This window comes from Oncorhynchus mykiss, chromosome 11 (genome assembly GCF_013265735.2).
Source record: "Oncorhynchus mykiss isolate Arlee chromosome 11, USDA_OmykA_1.1, whole genome shotgun sequence".
In the NCBI taxonomy this organism is placed as follows: domain Eukaryota; kingdom Metazoa; phylum Chordata; class Actinopteri; order Salmoniformes; family Salmonidae; genus Oncorhynchus; species Oncorhynchus mykiss.
The window spans coordinates 54,533,873-54,550,544 of record NC_048575.1 but is presented as its reverse complement, the minus strand read 5'-3'; the positions used below and the strand labels follow the sequence as shown (position 1 = coordinate 54,550,544).

General features: G+C 38.1%; 1 protein-coding gene and 1 long non-coding RNA gene across 5 annotated transcripts in view; one reads left to right on the top strand and one right to left on the bottom strand.

Annotated features, from left to right (window-relative positions):
• Positions 1 to 833: 833 nt before the first annotated feature.
• Positions 834 to 11,557, bottom strand: LOC118937454. The gene is made up of 3 exons (XR_005034803.1): positions 11,433 to 11,557; positions 1,174 to 1,244; positions 834 to 969 (listed from the first exon to the last, which is right to left on the bottom strand). It is a non-coding gene; the product is annotated as an uncharacterized LOC118937454 (long non-coding RNA).
• A 676-nt stretch (positions 11,558 to 12,233) lies between these two features.
• The window catches only part of LOC110535967 (LIM/homeobox protein LMX-1.2), a 55,511-nt gene continuing 51,072 nt past the window's right edge, over positions 12,234 to 16,672 (top strand). The window contains exons 1-3 of one of the 4 annotated variants that reach the window (XM_036935796.1): positions 12,234 to 12,329; positions 15,202 to 15,321; positions 15,927 to 16,113. In XM_036935796.1, coding sequence (XP_036791691.1) covers positions 15,258 to 15,321; positions 15,927 to 16,113 — 251 coding nt within the window. In that variant the 5' untranslated portion in view covers positions 12,234 to 12,329; positions 15,202 to 15,257. Of the gene's footprint in view, positions 12,330 to 14,674; positions 15,322 to 15,926; positions 16,114 to 16,672 lie in introns of those variants that run through there. The other 3 variants (XM_036935795.1, XM_021621387.2, XM_021621386.2) reach the window with 3 other exon arrangements.

Below are 16,672 nucleotides of genomic sequence, written 5' to 3'. Positions count from 1 at the left end.
GGAGAGGGAGTAAGATTACTAGAAAGGAGCATGCTGCCAGACCACCAAAGGACCCTAGAGGTATCACAGTCAATGTTTAATAACTGTATTTGAATTGCCAGTTTATATCAGTGACACTAACAACATGGTTTGATCGTTCAGCAGCGTGCAGTAAATGCTAACATGGCTTTGGTGGTGAAACGTACATAATGTATTTATTGTCATCTCCCTATCAGGCCACTGCATGCTGTAACACATCTGTTACCAGCTGCCTGACAGAATACTGGGGCCTTCAGTGCTTCCTTCCCTTTGATTACAGCAAGAGTCTCCTTATCTCTCTCTCATAGCCATTTAACATGTACTGTATGTAACCACTCAAATTCATGGAACATTTTGCAAATACAAGAACTGACTTATATTCACTTGTCCCTGGCTGTGTTTAGACAGGCAGCCCAATTCTGACCTTTTTTTCCACTAATTGGTCTTTTGACCAATCACATCAGATCTTTTCACATCTGATTGATCAGAAGACCAATTACTGCAAAAACAATATTACTGTGGCTGCCTATCTAAATGCAGCCTATTTGTCCTATTCTTAAGTCTTGTCTGGGATATATATTTCAGTTGGCACACCTGTGTGATGTCCTTTATACATAAAACATTTTTTTCAACCTGGATATGAGACTTAAACCTTTTTGAATTATAAGCTCTAAGTGTTGTCTTGATGGATAACGTCTGCATGTTGTCAGATGTTTAGGTTACCATAGTAGTTAGTAAAAATGAGAACAGGCTAAGAAACAGTAATTGTTTTGTAACCTATAAAAAAAATGAACGAGTAGTTTATACAAAACTTTATTGCATTTGGTGGTCATCCCCCAAATTTGAAGCCATGATAGTTGCATCCTTCCTCAAGGAACTGTTTATAGCTTACAACATGGTGGCAGGTTTTTTGATGTTCTGCTCTAGAGTTCCATGGCCCGGTAGACTCACCTGGGAACAGAGGGATGGAAGCGTTAGTTTTTAGAAAGGTCTGGGAGACTTTTAGTGGGAGGAGAGTACATGTGTTTTGGAGTGAGTACAGTAAATCCAACCAGTGGCCCTGGATAATATGATATGTGTCATCACACAGACGGACAACCATAGTGAAGAAGGTTTACATGGTGCATCAAGTATATTACCCCCAGCGGAGCTTACTTCTCTGGAGAGATCACAGGTAGTTGATCTAAAAGGCTCTGGAGGTCCTTGGAATATTCTGTCTCTAGCACCTGTAGAGAGATGGATAGAGGTACGGAATGCTCTTGCAAGAGAGTTAACATGTATATGTTGATTATTGAGGACTATAAGGGTGCCTTCCAATCAGTCAAATGGATGAGTAAAAGGGGCAGGGGGTTTCAAGTTGTATCTTCATGTCTGTAACTTCACTCTCACTCCTAAGACCTCACCCCTGACCTCCCATTGGCCCAAAACTCTCTAATCAGTCTCTCGGACAAGGAGTTACTCCAGGAGTAGACAAGTGTATGAGGCGTAGGGCTTCTCACTCTGCATATGAGTGTAGTATTAGCTATATATACAGTATATAAACAATATGCATGATTTACTGACATGGAGTGCTCCATGTTCCTGGTGGTAGCAGGCCTCAAACTGGATGCAGGGAAATGTTCTGCCTTGTATTATGATTCTATACATCTTCACCAGGCTCGAGGAAATCATATGACAAACCTACATAGATTAACAAAATAAAATGGTGACTGTATTTGGTCAATTGAAGTCATGACAGCCATAGGTTCTTTACACAGAAGTGTTTTTTGTTCCAGCACTTCACTAACGCCTCATTCAACTAATTGTGGTCAAAATCTAACAAAAACGAGCAGAACGTGGGAATAAATGAACCTCACTGCTCAAATTTCAGTGCTGGTTCAAGTTACTGAGAACACCAACTACCTTTAATGTGTCATCATTTTTGTAAACAGTTTTACATATTCATAAGCTTGATCAAGTTTACCAGTTTACTTTTATCTAGCTAATATTTTTGCAGTGAAATTGAGAGGGGCATTTTTCTAGCCAACTTTTTCAGTCTCCAATTAATCAGTAAACAGGCAGTGGAATGACGTAGTTAGACAAGTGTTCAAAAGTCAGTTACAAGTCTTATTTTCTAGAAACCTAGCTAACATTAGCTACACTTTAGTGATGATGGTGGGAGTTAGCTAGCTTTTCCCAGCAGTTTCAATGGCATTTATACTCAACTTCATCAATCAGATGGTTAATTAAATAGCAAATATATTTGTGTTCCTTGCATCTAAAGCTGCCTGATAAAGCTAGCCAGTTGATGGTGGAACTAGGATGAATGTCAGAGGCCAGCTAGCTAATGCAATAGCTGGTCTGGAGTTTGTCTGAAATGTACCATTATATTCTAAATGATAAACAAACTACTGTCATGCCTTTTCACACAAAAAAATGTATGAATACAAATAAAATAGACTATTGATTTCAAGTAGATTTTTTTAGTTTCTTTTAACTCATCCTCTCTTGCTAAAAAAAACTTTAAACAACTTTTTTTTAAATCCTTTCTTGCTCATGTGGGTAGCTACTTCCTGACATTTGATTGATGGAACAATCCAGCCAATGGTTAGGTGGTTGTGGTTTTGACAGAAGGAACTAATTGGTCAAGAGTAAAAGTTCCTGCCCCCAGCACGCAAATCACATCTTGACTTGCAAGTCTCTTTCGATTTGCAAATCTCTTTCAAAAAATGTACAAAACTTGGTGACAGTTTAAGAATATCTTGGTAATGTATCAACAGTGACAGAACTCGGAGTGTACACAGATTCAAAATCTGCAAGTGTTATTTTGATTCACAGTAAACTCGTAAATGAACTAATAATGAATAATAATAATAATTCTGAAAATAAATTATACTGCCAAATCTTATTGAATGTATACAAATATCAAAATGCAAGTTTGCAACCGTTGTTAAATCTTTCACAAATCATGATACAAGCTTGCAAAATTAAATTACACATTTGCGAATCGTGCTTACAACCACGAATCTCAATGTGCGGCCACAAAATTCAAAATAAAAACCCACATAGGTCTGTCATCATTAGAATCCCATACGGTAGTTGGTATTCAGATTTATTTTAGGAAGGTGCATAACGGCTTTGCATAAAATACATGTCATTCAGCTGCTGAAATCCCACCCACTTGCTGGCCAACATATGTTCTTGTGGTGTACGGTATACCTTTTAGTTGGGCTTTTGTTGACAGACTCAATAGAATACTGACTGGTTCAGCAGAATAATAAGGATCAATGAAAGAAAGCCATCTAAATACATGCAAATTCATCTCCGTTTTAGCACCAATTAGTAGATGTAAATATACTCTGATTTTGAAGATTATTTAGGTTTAGGAAAGTGAATCATAAAAAACAGGGTTGGAAAGCCTTTACATATGAAAGAAAGAAAATGGTGGTTTGATTCATTCAGAAAATTGCCAAACTCAGTTATTTAACCCATGCTAATGTTGGAAGATTAGTGTGCATATAATTATAATAGGGAGAATAGTGTACAACAGTAGGCTATACCCTCATTTATTGCCTGCGCTAACCATGGAAATGTGTGATGACACAGCCAAGTATTGCACCATGGGTCAAGTTCAAACTGTTATGGCTTAGTCTGTGCTCTGCTTCGTAACGATTTAATGAGCAAACGTGTCTTTTTTTTATATTATCAAATGTTACTAAAGATCCTTAGGAATAACCACATGGCCATAACAGAGAAAACATAGGAAGCATAGGAAGTACATTTCACAGGAGCTCCTCAAGAGGAAGCTGACGATGGTAAGAAAAGTACAAAAAACAAGCCAGAGCTCCCACCTCAGATGTTGAATACACGGAACATGCCAATCAATTCTTCTAAGTTTGTGTTGACGGCCGACACGTCCCTAGTGTGCTACGTGCCAAAGAAAGGCAAAAATGTGGTACTCATGAGTACGCTGCACAGAGATGAGATAATCTGTGACCAGGAACATCAAAAAACAGAAACCATAATGGATTACAATGCCACAGAAGGAGGGATGGACAATTTAGATAAGCTGGTGACTGGCTACAGCTGCAAAAGAAGAACCCTACGCTGGCCATTTGTGATATTCTTCAACATCTTGGACATCTCAGCATACAACGCGTTTGTCATCTGGATGGCGTTGAACCCAGATTGGAACAGAGGGATGCTCCAGAGGAGACAGCTCTTTCTCGAGGAGCTGGGCAAGGCATTAGTAATACCTCAAATACAGAGGAGGCAACACATAAGGACTCTTGGAAGATTAGTCCAAATGGGGACTAAAAGAGATCCTAATAAAATCCAATCAAATCAAATCCCAAGAACCCCAGGTTCTGCAGCCATTGTGAGGAGGATTCAGGAGGAGGATGCTGGTGCCCCAGCCGCCCGTCCCACAGAACCAAGAACTCCAATACCGGAAGTGAGTGTGAGTGATGTTGTTGCATGTGTGTGTGTCTGACTCTCCTACCTTGGCCTGCTGTAACTATGTATGTATGTACTGTATGTATGTATGTATGTGAGTGAGTGAATGAGTGAGTGAGTGAGTGAGTGAGTGAGTGAGTGAGTGAGTGAGTGAGTGAGTGAGTGAGTGAGTGAGTGAGTGAGATGTTAGTAAAATTCCTGAACTAAGTGTTTTCAACATTGTAGATTGCAGCCGCTAGCAACAAGAAGAAGCACTGCAATGTGACTGGCCTCAAGAAGGACAGGAAGACACAGTACACATGCATCAAGTGCAAGAAATACATTTGCAACACACACACAGTAAAACTATATCCCTCATGTTGTGTGTAGACCGGCCTTAATTTATGTTCAATAGGGCTCATTTTCAATTTCCATAAATACTGTATGTAAGATTTGTCCTTCCAATTTGTTCTGTTCAAAGCAATTAACATCAATAGTGAGGAAAACCTTGTTTCATTTCTATTTGTTCAAGATAAACATGATTTATTCCACCCATGTCTTGATTATAATTGATTTTTGTTAACAAAAATCACATTTTATTAAATAAAACAATATTTATTGATAAATGTGATCTAGCAATGGTAAATGGCAAATATGAATCATGTATGCTGTCTATATTGCTTGTGATTGACATAAGTCAACATCTGCGTATTAAGTATTTTTATGTCAACTGTTATGGCTGTATTGTTTTAAAAACCCAATATGAATAATAACAATGTGAATAACAAAAACATGAACACCACACAAGGTCAGAATATGCATAAAGAGAAAAGTGCATGAGAAGGGATAAATGTTCCATTTATGCATGTTTAACTCGGGTTGGAACTGGGCCCTATGTCTTACTGCCTGTCTGCTGCTTGTATCAGCCAACCAGACCGGATATTGATGATGATGTAGGCTAAATCAAGTGTTATCAAGTGTTAATCAAATGTCATGCCGCTGTGGCAGTACGGTACTGTTGATATTTAAACTAGGTCGCTAGCTTCACACACACTCGACCTGTGACAGCATCTCATGCATGTATGGATACCAGGCACATGCAATCTCTGTACAGGGCAGACTGGGTAAAAAAAGATGAGCTCCATACAGGGCAGATGAAAAGGTTTAACCAATGGGTGGTCGAACTTGATGACATCACAGTGACTTACGGGCATTGGGTTCCAAAAGCAATGACAAAAAAATGTATACAAAAAATAATTTTTGTGGAAATTATACCACCACCCAGAAGGGCGTTTTGGAGACTAGAAGGGAAAATGGGCATGTGCTCTGCACAGGTAGAGCCCTATCTGTGCACGTGCCTGGCCATGAGGAGAGAGGAGAGACTTACTCCACAGACAGGTGCAGTGACCCTGTACACCCCTGGAGGTGCCACATGCATTTTATTGGACATTTATGGTTGGCCAGCTTTTTTTTAACACAGCCACCTGGATGCAATAAAGGGTCAGCTCTGAGCTCCGGTTGCCCATGGGATTACCCAGCAACTCCCGTGGGACGCTTGCCCAGTTAAGATGTTTATTAAGCTGAAAGTGGTCCGGAGGGAAAACAGAAAGGTATTGAGAGATTTGGGCTAGCAGTTTTCTTGTTAGTTGTAGCGCTCCACAGAGGATTGGTTTATTTCCCCTGCTGAACCCAGAAGGAGGACGTAACAGGGTCAGTTCATAGGGCATGAGTTTGCCAAAGTGGTAACTAGGCACACAAACTCCAGGAAGGAAATTCCTGCAGACCAGTGAGGTCCCTTTCTAACAATCACCCTTTTAGTTACTCCCACATTACTGAGGAACACCATACAGAGCTGACCGGTGGCATGTTAGGTGAACATTCTTTAATTGTTGACAATCTTTTTTTGTGACTTGCAGAAAAAAAAGCTAAATGGTGCCAAATGTATTTTAAGAACATGTTACATTCATAATCATCAAAACAGTATTAGCAGGAAACCTTGTCCTGTACTGTATGTCTACACAGTAGATGATTGTTTTTCTAGTTTTTCATGACCTTCATGAGTACCACTAGACCACTAGTTCAAAGCCCTGGTCCTCAGCCCCAGGTGGGGTGCTCTGATAACTTAATTTAGCCTGTTAGCTCTCCTTTAAGGGGCTGAAAACACCCACTAATATATTCATTAGACTTTATGGTTCTCTGCTCTGGCTTTCTCATCTTGACAAAAGCCAGAGAGCTTTTTCCTCTCTCTCTCTCTCTCTCTCTCTCTCTCTCTCTCTCTCTCTCTCTCTCTCTCTCTCTCTCTCTCTCTCTCAGTCAGACGTTCCAAGTATTTCTTAGTTTCTGGAAGGGATATACTGAAGTTGTGGTCAGCACATAAGGAGCAGCACGTTGTGATGGAAAGGGGTTTTAGATTACTCTGCCTAATGTTTAGGACAGATTGGAAATGTTTGCTTGTGACAGACGCTGTCTAAATCTTCACTACCAGATCCACCCAGCTGAAAAACATCTGGTGGATTTCTACCTTTTCTCTGAAGTGCAGACTTGTAATGACACACACACACACACACACACACACACACACACACACACACACACACACACACACACACACACACACACACACTTCCCCAGGAACACTGTGGTACACCTATGGACTTCACAAGAAAAGTGACATTTACGTAAAGTAATGAACTTGATTCTATAAATAAAAATATTTGTCTAAATACCTTTCTAACTGTGGCCCCTAAGCCATTGCACAGCGGTTGTGACCGTAACATAGCCAACACACATATACTAATGGTTTCTGACTTACTTTGCATGCATGTATAACTGCAATAAGTGAAGAAATCATGCCTTTGGTTTCCTGACACTTTTTTCCAAGTATCTCTATAATGGATTCTCCATAGTGTGGTGTTCATCATGATTATACATCTTTCTGGAGTCCTAAAGCTAACATGACATTATGACATAGCTTGGGGTATTTAGATCCATTCAGAATGTCTTTCAGTGCTCTAGCCACAAGGTCTGTAGGAACATGGAGAATGTATGTGTCCCACATGAGTAAAAGCTGTAAATGGCACATATCCCAAGATCATGCTTGGAACTTCCTGCAGCCTTGCTTTCTGTCAGGGATACATTATTGTCCTGGAGACAAATCATATGAACAACACAACAATCCAAATCGCGCCAGAATTGAGAGACATTTGCCATCACCAGAGCAGCAAAGCAGGCAAAGCAACTAGATCCATATTGCTGCATCTGTTACACTCACATCTTATATAATTATCAAGAAAGATACTCTCGCTGACCATTTTTGTGAGCAAATGGAACTTGTACGCGAGTAAACGGAGGAACGTGCATGTTCTCTATTGTTTCAGCTGAGTAGTCTCTGCTCGGGTCTTTCTATCATCTCCCACTCACAAACACAACTCCCCTGTCTGTCTATTTGGCCTATTAACTTATCCAGATGTGGCTTGGTTTTCTATGTACTGTTCTACAGCCCTGTTCTGCAATTACTTCAGTTGCCTAATGTTTCTTAGTCACAGCAATATCCATATGCCAGATGGATCATACCAACCTTTAACTATGGTCACCACCAGTCGGGTAGTGTCACGGATAGATGTTGAGTGACTGACACAGATTTGGTATTAATGGGGTTTTGATCATGCAGAATTCTTCCGTACTTTGATTGTTTTCAATGTGTTTAAGGTGTTTTACAGGTTTCTGGCTGCACATTTTGTGTGTGCTTTGTGAAACTTTGCTGTAACGGCAGGGAAAGGAGAACCATCCTTCATTGGCAACCCAGTACTCTTTACTTGGTTCTACATTTGTTTGTTAGTGTTTGTATATGATGTGCCCGTCTGGAATCAAGTCATTTCTGAATGACAGATATAGTTTTTTATTCTCAAGAAATATTGCTCAGATTATATGACTCACTCATTATATGCGCAACATGACATTACTGTTCACAGTAACTTTGTGTAACAATTTGACATGCTCAGTTATTGTAGATAACATGCATTCAAGATTTTGACATTACACATCTGCTACCATATAAACTGTTAGATAATCTGTTACCATTTTCAATTAGAAGTAGTTCTGGAGCTGAAACAGTATCTGAGACTTTCAGTGTTTGTGAATGAACCACAAGTTGAGTCACATTGGGTTTTACTGTCCAGCAGGGGGCATCACTGTAGTTCTGTTCTCCTATAGAGGAGAGCCGTTGTGCTTCAGATAGGGGGTTTCTCTCATACGGGTGTAGACTGGTACTGTGAAAATGATCATGTCAACACTGTTGTTGTGTTGTTCTTTTGTTGTTGTTGATGTATGATCAAGTATGTTTGTCTTTATTGATGTTGCCAGTATACTTACAGCACTCTGTTCCTTATTTATATGTATCTGTAAGAGTACATTCTGCTGTGAACGCTACCTGTTTGTTCAGAGAGGGGTTACCACTGTATTTTAAAATGATAATGTCACTTTGAGATTCCTGCATGATATACATATAATATATTATATATATATATATATATATATATATATATATATATATATATATATATATATAATATTTCACAATTTTAACTCATTTTCATGGTGTTTATAAGGCTCATCGTTTCACTGTCCTATATTTTGTTTACTATATTATGCTATGTTTGATTGGGCTAAATCAAGGATATTTGTAGTTTGGGATGTTAGTGTATCAAAGAGGGCTTGATTGAGTTGCACGATAAAGGATTCTGATGGTCTATTGCCCAGGTGTGACCTTCAGAAGTCAAGAGGTGAGAGTTGAAAAAAACAATACCTATAGTTAAAAAAGTATCCTATGGCTATTTTGTATGATATCCCACCAGCCATCTCATGTTCTGTGTACCTCAGCCTATGCTTGTAAGCGGCTACTTAAACTAGCGTAAGTCATATCTTGTGTGGGGCAAACAAGACCGCTAGAGAGGTTTTATCCTTGCCTTTAAAGAAGCATCATGGAGAGCCAAAGGTTCTGAGGAACATTCATTACAAGATCAAAGTGAGTTAAACCACCAATGTCCTCAACCACTGCAATTTACTGTATGTCTCTGGTGTAATCTTTCAGTCAGGGATGGGCTTTTTCACTAAGATTTCCAGACTAAATAATCCGTCCGTTTTTATGAAAGGGAAGTTTGTTTTGCATTCCTGTATTTCTGTATCCTTTTGTAGCCATTCAATATTTTGGAATAATATTTATTTGACATTAATATCATCCGATCTGATGTATTTCAAATCTGGTTAGTGTTTGGTAGAATATAAGCTCCTTGTAAAAAGCTTTACAATGTTTTCCACAATGTTTCATCTCTAAGTGCTTATTTCTATTATTATGTTGATTATTGTTGGATATGTTGAAAGCCAGCCTACCAATTGTACAGGTTGTACCAATTGTAACTCAAATTCACCCGTTTGCCCCACAATTTATTCATCCCCAATATACTGTAATATCGTAGTTTGTACCCCATGCACAATATTGAAATAGAACAACTTGTATACTAGAGAGAGTGAAAACTATGTGTCCATACAAAATTCAATTTCTACTACTGTGAACGAACACATTTGTCACATTTTGACACATTGATATTTTGATGCATAATCAAGATAGCATTCAAAATCAGGTATTGGGTTGGCTTTTATTGTAGTTCATCAATCCCTATGCAAACACATTATTTAACTTATATTCTGCATGTTCCATTTTAGCGTAAGCAAAGGTGTTCCCAAGCTATTCACAAAAGCTTTAAGTCACTTTGAAAATGGTATCATTCATTTCTCTATGCTATAGCCTTCTAGTAACCTGGTAATCATGTTTATACTGGTAATTACAGTCAAACTAATGCTGGATGAATATTACAATATTAAAAATGTAAAGACTCCCATAGACTTTCTGGTAAGAGTTTGCATTAAAGTAAATTGCAATATAGTTCCCAAGTTAAGTTAAGTGTATTCAAAAACCCGTGAAATACAAAACAATCAAATGAATGTCTACTTGGCAATATTACACCACAATTTGAGGTTTTCATTATAATTAATAATAACAATAATAATAATAAGAAGAATGGTAACAACAATAGTGCAAAGATAACAGTAATAACAGTAAATCAACGTCAATACAACGAATTTCTGCTGTAATTCAACTAGTTATCACAACATGTTCGAGACCCATCATTATGATGGCGGTAAAGATATAAAGTGGTCTTTGAGTTGTCTTATAAATCCATAATCTGTCTTTGATATAGTTGTTATAACCTGTGTTTAATTCCTTATCGGTCTGTTATAGTAGGTTTGGCGATTATATAACAAGTAACATAAGGTTCTCAGAGCCGATAATGAAATAGGTCTTGACCTGACCCCTCACATCTCTCTCAGTGATCTCACACAAACACACAGTCTTTGCCCCGGGCTCTCACAGTTAACATTTCGCGGTATGGAGGGTAAAAACGTGAAGAATGAAGAATAAATCACATTGGGTTGTCATATAAATGTTGAATATAAGATGACTTGTGCAGGGTTCCCTTCCAAAAGAAACGTCGGTCTTAATGAGACTCTCCGATAAAATAAAGGTAAAATAATAAATACAAATAAACAAATGACTTCAACGAATTTATTTGATTTTTAAATGTTTGCCTTTTGATTTTTGTTTGTTTTACTACATTATTGTCTACTTTACCGTAGGAAAAACGCAATAACAATTGATAAAATAATATATTAACCTGGGTGACAAAGTAGCCTACATTCAGTTGCAGAATATAGTTTTTCTTACGCGCAAGACTAAAAAAATGACTCGCATGGGCCTATTTAGACATTTCTGTAAATTAACAATACGAAGTTTATTCTTCGGCTACTGGTTTCGTTTACTTATGTCTTGTATGGCCTGTTGCCTATTTCAAATCTAAATAAAGGCAATGTCGTTGTTGCCATATAGGCCAGCAACGAATTGAACTTGAGCTTTCATGCATTGCATTTAAACAATAACCTCTTACCTTTTCGGTGGATGCAATGGAAATGGGTTGTTTTACTGAAAACAGATTCTCATAACCTTCTTAGCATACTTATTGGGACCTTTTCCCAGGGTGCACATGCAACACACCTGCTGCGTGAAGTTTCTTCCATAGTTTAGGGGGAGGCGTTCTCATGTAGAGACCCATTAAACGCCGCGGGCAAAAACATAGCATTTGGTTTATTATTGGCATATGCGATTGGTGTCCGACTGCCAGTAGTTTGTATTAATTATAATCGCTTTTGAATTTTCTTGTCGATATGACACAATGGTAGAGAGTAGTATTCTGTTTCAACCCTTTGAATAGTTAGTCCAATATACGGACGACATTTACCAAGTGGAAAATGAGAGGAGGTTGATATTTTACAAACACATCACAGATGTGTCATGCAGGGCATTTCTAGTGCAGCGTTACATCCTTAGCAGGTTTAGGCAACCATCCTTAGTCAGGCAGGTCAATCCCATAGAAATACGGTTCATGAAGCCTACGTTGTCTATCTATTATAGATATATTATTCTATTGTACTCGAATTATCTATTTCTCAAAATACATGTTTCTGAATCCTCTGACATACAGTATAAAGGCTTAGTAAATAGAATACATTAGTATCTTTTGAGGCAGTAGTTTTGCAAATAAACAAATATATTTCCCCAATCAAATCCAGGCCAGTTGCAATCCAGAATATGTCTAAATAGTCGACGCATGAAGCATTGTAGTCAACACAATTCTTCCAACAGACCGAGTCCTTAGCAGTTCTTCTTCTGAACGCCAGAGGGCATCGTAAACAAATCATGGACCAGTTCTATGGCTTTGAACGTTGCAAAGTGGGCTAGTTCACCATATTGTCCACAAAGGATATCAAGAACACATATGGATACGGTAGGCCTAACCTAAAATTTTTAAAATGTTATATGATCATTTATTGTCATTTTTTTATTCAGAATTTTGCTTTCCTGTTATTTTATATAGTAATATACCTGGCTATTTTGAATGTCTTAACTGCGATTGTAAATGTATTCTTATTCATATTATTGTTATTATTGTTTTGGTTGTTTTGTATTTGATGTGGCTGCAAATTCTTAGTGTAAAGTGCTGTTATTCGCAATCAAATTTGAGTTACAATATTTCTGGCATCTTCGACATATTTCTTATACATTATTTATGTATCAACTCAGCAGCAACATGTAACAATATTGCTCAGAGTCGCCTATGGACTAAATGCACTAAACTATTAGCACCTGATTTAGATCCATTAAGCTATTTAAACAACGGGGGAAAAAATGCAGCAGTTTCATTTAGTTCGCTGACAAGTAGGTTTAAGATTGATTGAGTATTTATTTGACTACCAGGACATTTAGGATATCCTTTGGATTTAGACGCGCTGCGATAAATAATAGCCGATTCGAGTAATTAACTTAAGCAGAGGCCGTCTCTTCCAACCCACCTCCTGCCCGATGCTGTGCTTGATCAAACTGAGACCAGAATCACATTAGAACCGTAGATCTGAGTTCTCTTCATACCCAAAACTATGGGCTAAGGAATGCTCAAAACCATGAAGGTGTGCATATTGCAAGATCTTCTAGGCCTGTAATTAGTGGTGTATTGGCCTACTGTAGAGATAGAGAGGGATGAGGTATACGAGGTAGGGTATCTCAGAGTTACTGCCCGAAGTGTCCCAATGCCTCCAATGTACTGAATCCCTAGACTACTTACTACAAAAGGGGAGGCATAACGAATTATGTACAGCACCCTGTAATTTCAGCTACGGGCGACTCGCATTCCTCACCTTTGCCGACATCTTAAAACACAAAACCCGCATTGGAAAGCTAAAATATTTTACATATAGGACAAACATTATGTTATATAGGCTAGGCCTACATAGTGGAAACTCGTTGCATTTAATTTAATTTATTTTAATGGTTTAACATGGTTTATTTTCTTTACATGTATATCATTGTTTGAAATTGGGAATAATTTAGAATTGAGGAATGTGCCTCTTTTTTTTCGTTGGGGATAGTATTTTCGATTCCAAGGCTTGCTTTTCTGAGCCATCCTGTCATGAATAAATCGGTGTGCATCTCAGTCACAACTGAGGACACCTGCGATTGATAAAAACAGATGAAAGGAACAGCCCTCTGCTGAATTATAATGATGGCCTGTGTCCGGCACAGAACAGCATAATTGTGTCAGTATGAATAATTAGTATAACTACACTTATTTGTTTTTGCTAAATGTTGTGATTGCAATGCATAATTGTTTAGTATAATTTTACACTACACCACAATAATAACATTTTCGGGTTGCCCACAACCAACAATAAAAGGATATCCAACTGCATACAATAACTATGCTAATGAAAATTAGGTGTACAAGCAAACAGGTCGCATTTCATAATGTATTAGGCAACAGTATTATTAACAATTTAACATAAACCTATATTGTTAAAATGATAGCTCTAAATGAATGAATGAACGACATAAAAAATAGGTTCCATCCTGTTTTTAAAATACATTGCAAATGGATATAGGCTACTGCTTAAAAAGTCAGTATAGGCTACGCTGCTCAGTTATCGCCACCCCATCGCCAGGTGCGTCGGCGGTAGAGGGGTCACTAGGTTCAAGTCTTTGTAGTGGACACAATACCACAAAGCATGTGCACTTCGAACGCGTGATGGTCCAATACTTGATTTCAAAGCATTTACTAACCTATGTGAAAACAAGAAGAAGGAGAAGAAGAAGGAGGAGAAGAAGGAGAAGGAGGAGGAGAAAAAAGAAGCATCATCCTCACCAACACCAACAAAATCAACAACAATAGGCCTACTGGGCTACTTCTACTATGTAGTAATAATAATAATAATAATAAGAATAATAATAACAAAAATAAGCATTATCAGCATCATCATCATTATCATCATCAAAACAATAATAATGCATTAGAATCTTAACAATAGTACACTTTTAGCTAAATAAAAATATATTGCAAATGGTCGTAGCAAGTTACTTGATATACCTCTAGTTTACTATGTACAGTATTTGAGTTGTCTATTTTATAATTGTTGTACACTGACTGTACTTTTTTCTTTCTCACCATATTGTCTATAGCTTTGTTCAAAGTGATAGCCGAAACTCAGTTCAACTCTTTAGAGCGCACCAAAAGTGAGCACCAATAGCATCCCAATGTCAGTAAATAGTCAAAAAAAAAGTGACGTGACCACGGAGGGGTGGGAGGAGGATCTATTGGCTTCAATCTTGGTCTGAGACTTTTCAAGCTGCAGGGATCCGACCGAGGGGCATAGTATTTGAAGAGTTACCATTGGAACATTTCACTCATATTTCTTGGAGTTACAATTGTTGTTGTTTTTGTTGTTTTGGAAGCAAATGCTTGAGCGGATACGTCCCTCCTCCATAGCCTTCTCTTCTGGCCACGCTCGGGTGCAAACAAGAAGGTAGCCGAAACGTATTCAGTCCAAATTAACAGGTGACTGCTCAAAATAGTGTTTGTCAAATTTATTGCCGCTTCTTACGATTCTGTGACATCTGAAGATTCTGCTTAGGAGAGCCCCACAAAAAGTGGAGCCGGTCTTAACATTGGGACGCCTTTTTTAATTTAAATTTTTTTAAATTAGCGATCTGGGAACACACATTGTTTGTGTATGTGTGTGTGCGAGTAGTCTCAGCAAATATTGTGGGCTTTAGCTAGGATTTGAAGCGAAAACAAGTCTGACAGTACATTGTTATGGATATTGCAACAGGTCCCAAGTCACTAGAACGCTGTTTCTCGAAGAGAAACCATTCCAAGTACCCAAGGATGTTAGACGGTATAAAGATTGAAGATAATCCCCATCGTCAAGATACCCTTGGAGTCATGCTTGGTAAGTCCTGTTTAGTTTCATCTGCATCCATAGTATTAAAAGAGCCGGAGAGTGCAGATAGCACACACAATACGAGACCTTTGATGAACACACCATTGCTGCAATTGTATGTCTGCAGCTATGCAGACTATATCATCTCATGACCCGTAGGCCTCCTACCTTAACATTTGATATATTTTACCATTTTCTTTAGATGTCATTTTAAATATGAATGTATTGTATTCTTAGCAACAAATAACACAAATGACTGATCACTGTGTTCACGATCTATGTATTACTCTGGCACAATAGCCTGTTTCATTCATTTGTGAAATTATTACTACGTCAAATCATTTGATGACAATTACTGTAATTGATTGCTGCTTGTTAGGACATAGGCTTGATCATTGTAGTTATTAGACTAGGCCCTACAACCTGGTCTTGTAGTGTGATAAGGACTGCTTGTGTTTTCTCTTTTATAGTTACCTGTTTATGACATGTTTATAATCTATTACTTCATATTTAATATCTAAACTGAACATTTAAATTGTAAATAAAGAAATACAAAAATAGAGCTAGTATGAATATTATTGTTGAATTTTAAACTTATTTTGCATCCATTTTAGGGACAGAATACCATCACCGATCTGTATGTGAAGGATGCCAGCGTCCAATATCTGACCGGTTTCTGATGAGAGTCAACGATTCCTCATGGCACGAGGAGTGTTTGCAGTGCGCTGTGTGTCAACAACCTCTCACTACCAGTTGTTACTTCCGGGATAGGAAACTGTACTGCAAACATGACTACCAACAGTAAGGACAATAATACTTATATATGTTGTGTGGTTGTTTTACGCGCAAGGATATATCACCAAGTAGGCCTTGGCTAGGCCTAGCCTACAACCAATTGGGAATCATGAGTATAATTCTGGTTTAGAGTTTGTTCAACCATTTCAGAATTGCAGCAGAATAACCCACTTTGATTTAATTGATGTCATCAGGCCTATACTGTTAGCTGATGTGTCCAATTTTCCAATAATTTCACTCTTCACGCGGTCGAATGCGGTCCTCTTGCGCAAGCACAGATACGCGCTTCCGTTAGGCCTACTTGTCAGTTGCCTGGACTTATATCGCTCTTTAGAAAACATGGGCAACATTTACGCCCATCATAGACCTATAATTGAAAAAATTAAGCTTTTCAATATTTTCTTTATTTTTATTATATGGCGTGTGATAACAGGTAGGCCTACAGGCAGCCAGTTTCAATTCACGTTAGTGTTAGTCGTAATTATTTTCTAACGTTGATGTAGGTAGCCTATGCAGTGTCCACCACTTGGTCGAAATGATAGTCAGTCACAGAACAGTTGGTTTT